This window comes from Pteropus vampyrus, unplaced genomic scaffold (genome assembly GCF_000151845.1).
Source record: "Pteropus vampyrus isolate Shadow unplaced genomic scaffold, Pvam_2.0 Scaffold65, whole genome shotgun sequence".
Taxonomy (NCBI): Eukaryota; Metazoa; Chordata; class Mammalia; order Chiroptera; family Pteropodidae; genus Pteropus; species Pteropus vampyrus.
In genome coordinates this window covers 2783089-2789083 of record NW_011888846.1, presented here as the reverse complement: position 1 = coordinate 2789083, position 5995 = coordinate 2783089, and the positions used below count along the sequence as shown (strand labels likewise).

Here is a 5995-nt window from a genome sequence, read left to right as displayed (position 1 = left end):
TCCACCTGATGGCTTCGTTCAGTGCCTGGGGTTCAACATCACAACCATAGGGGCGGTGGAGGGTTTCTGAAAGACATAAAAAGAGAAGGGAATTCACAGTAAGTCCAACAGTTGGAAATTCATTCGCATTCAGCACACGCATGGTATCTCAGTGTGCTGACAGTCGCTGGCATGGACTGACGGCTCCAGGGTAGAACATAACTGCAGAGTTGTGGAATCACGAAGAATGAGAGAAGTCTGCTTGTTGGAAATATAAGACAGAGAAAAGAACACCAAATGAGCATTTAGCTGTGATTTATATGCATTCAACAAAATCTGAAATAAATTAATAGGAAAAGCGGTTTTCTCAAAATGAAAAAAAAGAAGTCTTGAAAAGAAATGGCAATTCATTTTATAAAACATACAAGACATTTTATTGTGGTGGTGGTGGTTTTAAGAAGGAACAGTTATGTATTATAAATCCTCCCAAACTACCCTCCTTCGCTTACTCTCTCCATATAAAACAGATTGTGGAAAAGACAACAGAGATTTTAGGAAGTACAGATTGTATAAAATCAGACCCTCCATTTACATGTAGAAATAGTGCTTCTAGGAAAAAAAAAATCCTAAAACTACCTGTTAAACAACAGAAAAATGTTTGGATTCAATACGAAAGATTCTTGGCATTCCAAAACATCCTTGTATTACCATGCACTGTCTATATAATAGCTTGCGATGTTTTAATGGAAAAAAAATTACCGTATTTTCTTTTCCCAGGTGGTGCACGTTTGTAAAATAAAATAATTGAAGGCTCTAGAAAATATCACCAATAATGAACATTTATTGAGTTTCTACCACATAGAAAGGCTGAATGAAGCCTTGTCTGACCTGGTTTCTTCAAGGTTGTGTGCTTCCTAAGTTCAATTGTACTACATACCAGGTGATCCCTGTGCCATCTTAGGTAAGGATCGCCTGCTTCTTACAGCCCAGGTCAATCACACAGAAAACACACTGTCCCTCCAGCACTGATGTCCTTGACCACTGGGGCTGTTTTAGCAGCCGCATGTCACTAATGGCCCGTGGGACACAACGACACTTTTCTTTCTCCCTCCCCTCCACTCAAATTGAAGATCGGTGTTATCACATTTGAAGGAGAAAAATTGTCGAATCTGTGGTTTCATTTATTTTCAAATCCAGTCGCTCCTCTCCATCCCTACTGCCCATGCTCGGTTCGGACCCCCATGTCTCTCACCTGGACTACTGCCTCCAGTCTTGTCTCCCTCAAATGCATCCTCCACACAGCTGGCAAAGTGATCTATTCAAGACAAAAATTCGACCACGTCACTCTTCTTAGATTCTTCAATAGTTCACCATCAAGCTAAAATCTCTTAACAAGGCCTGCTAGGGCTTTTAGGGTCAGGTCCCCGCTCCGTGCCTCAAATTTTAAACTCACATACACCACGATGCTTCCTTTTTGCCTTTGTTCATACTGTCCTGTCTACCTGGAATGTCATCTCATCCCGCCCTTTCTTTGAATGTCTGGCTGACTTCTACTTTTTATAACACTCGGCTTCAATATAACCTCCCCTGGGAAGCATTGCATGCTCTTCCTCTGTGGTCTCAAGAGCGTTACACTCGCTGCATTAAATACCCTCTATCTTTATCTTTACAATATCCCCAATTCATGTTTGTTTACCTAATTTCACAATGTGCTCTTTTTGCCATAAGAATAGTACTTTTTTTTCTAGCAAGAGTTACATAATATGTGTTCAATAACTGTTAACTGAATGACTAAATTACACAAAAATGTAAGTGATGGGAAATGATGATCTTAAAATAGCATTAACCAATGTTTTAAAAATGTCTTCATAACTGTCTACATGAAACAGACAGAAATTCCTGTTGTAGGTTGGATCTGTCATTCTCCTACCAATTTTAGAGCTTATTTCACTTCATTACATTCCTTTCTCTTCTTAAAAGGAATATATCTTTAAAATTCTACAGCTAATTAAATTTTGTCTTACATTAAGAATATTACAGCAAACCTAAAGATATGTCCACATGTTCTGACAAGTTAATTTGAAACAGACGTGTTGCTCTTTGTTTAAAGGCAGAGTTATAGTGAATAGGAACGGTTCTATTATATACCAAGAACCAATTAGGATAACGAAACAAACAAAGCACCATGTTATATGAACTGGCTACATGTACTGTTTTTCTTTATTCTAATGAAAAATTATCTACTCTAGCAGAATTTCCATTGGGCTACAAACTGCCAATTCTTTATTAAAAGAACTGCCAAAATAAGTACAGAGAATATTCATAATATTTATTAGGTTTTATACTAAATATAACATGATCCATGCTGATAAATGTTTCTTACCAGTGGTGGTAGTAATGCATTACAGTATTTTGTTGATTATTACTCTGTTTAATAATTATCAAATAGTTCAAGTACATTTCCTTCTTTTTAAGTAGAAGTTCCCTTGTTTGAAATTATAAGAGGAACAGAAACCAAGGGTAACCACACTTTTGTACTATCGATGAAATGACCAAGTCAGAGACAGTAATCAAGCAGACACTGAAGGCAACTCTGAACATCTTCTGTACACTAGATATCATGCTGAGCTTCAGAATATAAAGATTATAAACCATTATTTGGACTTCCTATAAAAGAAAACTACTCTCCATTCTTTCCTCCAAATCTGCTTCTCCCACAGAATTCCCCATCTCAGTTAATGGCAATTCCATCTATTTAGTTGCTTAGGCCAAAACGTTGAAAGTTTGAAGGTACAAACTTCTGGCTGTAAGTCAGTCCTGGGGATCCAATGTACAGCATAATGATTACAGTTAACAATACTGTATTACATACTTGACAGTTATTAAGAGATTAGATCGTAAATGTTCTCTACACACACACACACACACACACACACACACACACACACACACACACATACACACACAGAAACGGTAATTATGAAATGTGATGCACGTATTAGCTAAGGCTACATTGGTAATTATTTTGCAATACACAAGTGTATCAAATCAATATGATATAAACAAACTTACATAATCTTATATGTTGATGATCAATAAAGCTGGGTGGAAAAACAAAAGTCCTTGGAATCATTCATGGTTCCATTTTCGCTCTCACATACCACATCCAATCCCTCAGGAAACCCTACTGGCACTGCCTTCAAACACGCACTCGGAATCTATTCATTTCTCATCCCCTCCACTGCCACCGCCCGGTCACCACCATCACCTCTCACCTGGATTATTTCACGAGACTCCTGATCTCCAGTTCTATCCTTGCTCTCTACCGTCTAGTCTCAACACATCAGCCAGTTTTTAAAGCATAAGTCAGATTGTGTTACTTGAAACTCTGCTTGAAATTCTCAGAAGGCTCCCTGAATCTTCGAGTAAAAGCTGAACTCCTCACAAGGGCCTGCCAGGCCCTTTACACCTTGTCTCGCCCAATTCATCTTCCTACTCGTCCTCCCCTGGTTTACCTCACTCTGGTCGCTGGCCTTCCCGCTGTTAGTTGAACAAGGGAGGCATGTACACTCCTGCCTCAGGACCTTTGCACTGGCTCTACCTCCTGCCTGAACCATTCCTCCCAAGATACCCACAGGACACTTCACGCAGACATTACCTTCTCGGTACGGCATTCTCGCCTGTCCTATTGTAAAATATATCCATTCCTGACAGTACTCCCACCTCCCCCATGTCTCCTTTCCCAGTTTATTCCTCTCCACAGCTCCCATTACCACAAAATATACAATTTACTTATTACTCTATTCATGTATATTAATCTAACTCCCCCAGCCAGAGTATCAGTTCTATATGGACAGATATTAATCTAACTCCCCCAGCCAGAGTATCAGTTCTATATGGACAGATATTAATCTAACTCCCCCAGCCAGAGTATCAGTTCTATACGGTGAGTCCAGTCTGCTTTGTTCACTGATAAATCCCAAGAGCTCAGACTCGTGCGTGTACATGATGCTCTCAGAAAAGGCTGGTGACTAAACGGACTGTGAGCACTGCTACACACAGAGGATGCTCTGAGAGAACAGAGTAGAAAACGAAGCTCCGGGGTCAGAAAAGGTTTCACAGAAGAGAACACATTTAAGCTGGATGAGCAGGAATTCTGCACTGATGACAGCAGAGTGGCAGGCTGTCAACGTGCAAGGACATGCCTATGACATGCAGTTCATCTGCACTGAGGAGGAACGTCGTCAAGCTCACAAGAAGATTGTTAAAGGCAAGGCAGCTTCTTAAAAACCACGCTATTTGACAAAAGGAGAAGAGACTGAGACCTACAGCACAATTTTACATAAAGATATATTCAGAACAAACTACAGTACATTTCTCAAATATACAAAATAATACAGGATAGAAGTAATTTTTGAGGCCAAAGAACCACAAGTCGGTAAACAACTTTTTTTATTTCCCACTCCCCCTCTTCCCATCCATCTCTGGTTTTATAATTTTCGGGTCAAGTCAAAGATCTTAACTTCCTCCCTTTCTTTCTTCTCACTCTTTTGTTCTGACAGAACTAAGGATCAGCTTCCTATACAATCTGTCTGCACAGGATATCCACTGAAACGCCTTCCTACCCACTAGCACAAAACAAAGGGAAATGTTTCCAAGACAAAAAAACATCCTAACATTTTCCTGAGGCAAGAATGAATACGTATAAAATCACAGAGTTAAAGAACTAAATGGGGGAGACCAAAGCACGGAATAAAGGCAGAAAGTCCAAAAAGAAATCCTATAGGCAAGTAAATGTCACAGTGTTATGAGTGGATCCAGTCTACACCCTTTTCTCCATCGGGTTAAAACAGAAACATCTGGATGATTCAGACGCACTGCGCCCGTCCAAACGCAAGTGTGTAGGCTGGGAAAGTTTCATTTTTGAACAATGTGAAGTGACTACTATACATTAGGTAACTGAGTGAGCTGATCTTTCATTAAGCATTGTTACAGAGGTAGACCATGCACTTAAGACAACGGAAGACTGACTTTCATTTATGGAATACAGGACCCAGGTAGCAGAAATCCATTATGACTATTAAGAAAAGGTAGTTTTATTACTTTTTCTACTGAAACACTTGTGGGATACAATACAAATAAGGCTAACCACGGAAATAGCAGCTTGTACAAAGTAAACTGCCAGGATTAAACAAGTTAAAATCCAGAGTAAGACTCAAACTCAAATTCAGAGATAATTGCTAAATTTAATGTTTAATTTTATTAAAAACACTTTTTACCAATTAGTCTTTCAATAACTTTCATCACTTTAATTAGAAAGTTGTTAGGTAGTAATTGGAAAAATTAATGTACAAAATTTTTAGCTTAGGCATTTCCAAATATTTTACAAACACTTCTCTTGCCAGAATTCTACTTAACCTGACTGCATATTCTCTAAGAAGCTAATACTTTTTAATGCCTCTTTTAAAAACTATGTAAGGTGGTTGGTTGGATGAACCAGTCAACAATTCTCAAAATACAGCTTAAATTATTCATATTAAGCCATACGTATCTTAATACCACAAAATACTACATATTATTTATTCTTTTTTTTCAACAAGTATTTAAAATACCAGGAAAAAAAACCACATGAAACTTCATGATACCAGTAGATAGGATTAAGTTTTTGAAATCTCTCTGCACACTTTAGTGCTGTGATTATCTCTTCCCGACCCCGTCCCCCAAACTATCACCTCTGAATCATACCTGTCGAGTTGGGTAGAGCAGCTTCTGAGGCTTCACTGCACAGGCAGCAAAGCGACGTGTCCTGATCTCTGCCATAATTATTAGGTGGAAGCAGAACTGTCCCGAGGACCATGCCTTTGCCCACAAGCACAAAAGTTAAACTGTTCCATGTAAGGAGGAAGTCTTAGAATTCCACTCTCTGACAAGCAATACCACATGCATGTGACACTGACTCATGTACTCAGTGGCCAGAAGGAACCAATAGAATGGTAAGAATTTACAAGTCCCAAAG

The 5995-nt window shown here is 38.9% G+C and overlaps 1 protein-coding gene across 9 annotated transcripts in view; it reads right to left on the bottom strand.

The window, feature by feature from the left end:
* The window catches only part of ABL2 (ABL proto-oncogene 2, non-receptor tyrosine kinase), a 32422-nt gene that overhangs the window by 26058 nt on the left and 369 nt on the right, over positions 1 to 5995 (bottom strand). Inside the window, exons 1-3 of one of the 9 annotated variants that reach the window (XM_011361226.2) lie at positions 5725 to 5902; positions 1232 to 1294; positions 6 to 66 (exon numbers count right to left, since the gene is read on the bottom strand). In XM_011361226.2, coding sequence (XP_011359528.1) covers positions 6 to 66; positions 1232 to 1294; positions 5725 to 5836 — 236 coding nt within the window. In that variant the 5' untranslated portion in view covers positions 5837 to 5902. Of the gene's footprint in view, positions 1 to 5; positions 67 to 1231; positions 1295 to 5724; positions 5903 to 5995 lie in introns of those variants that run through there. The other 8 variants (XM_011361228.2, XM_023531252.1, XM_011361229.2 and 5 more) reach the window with 8 other exon arrangements.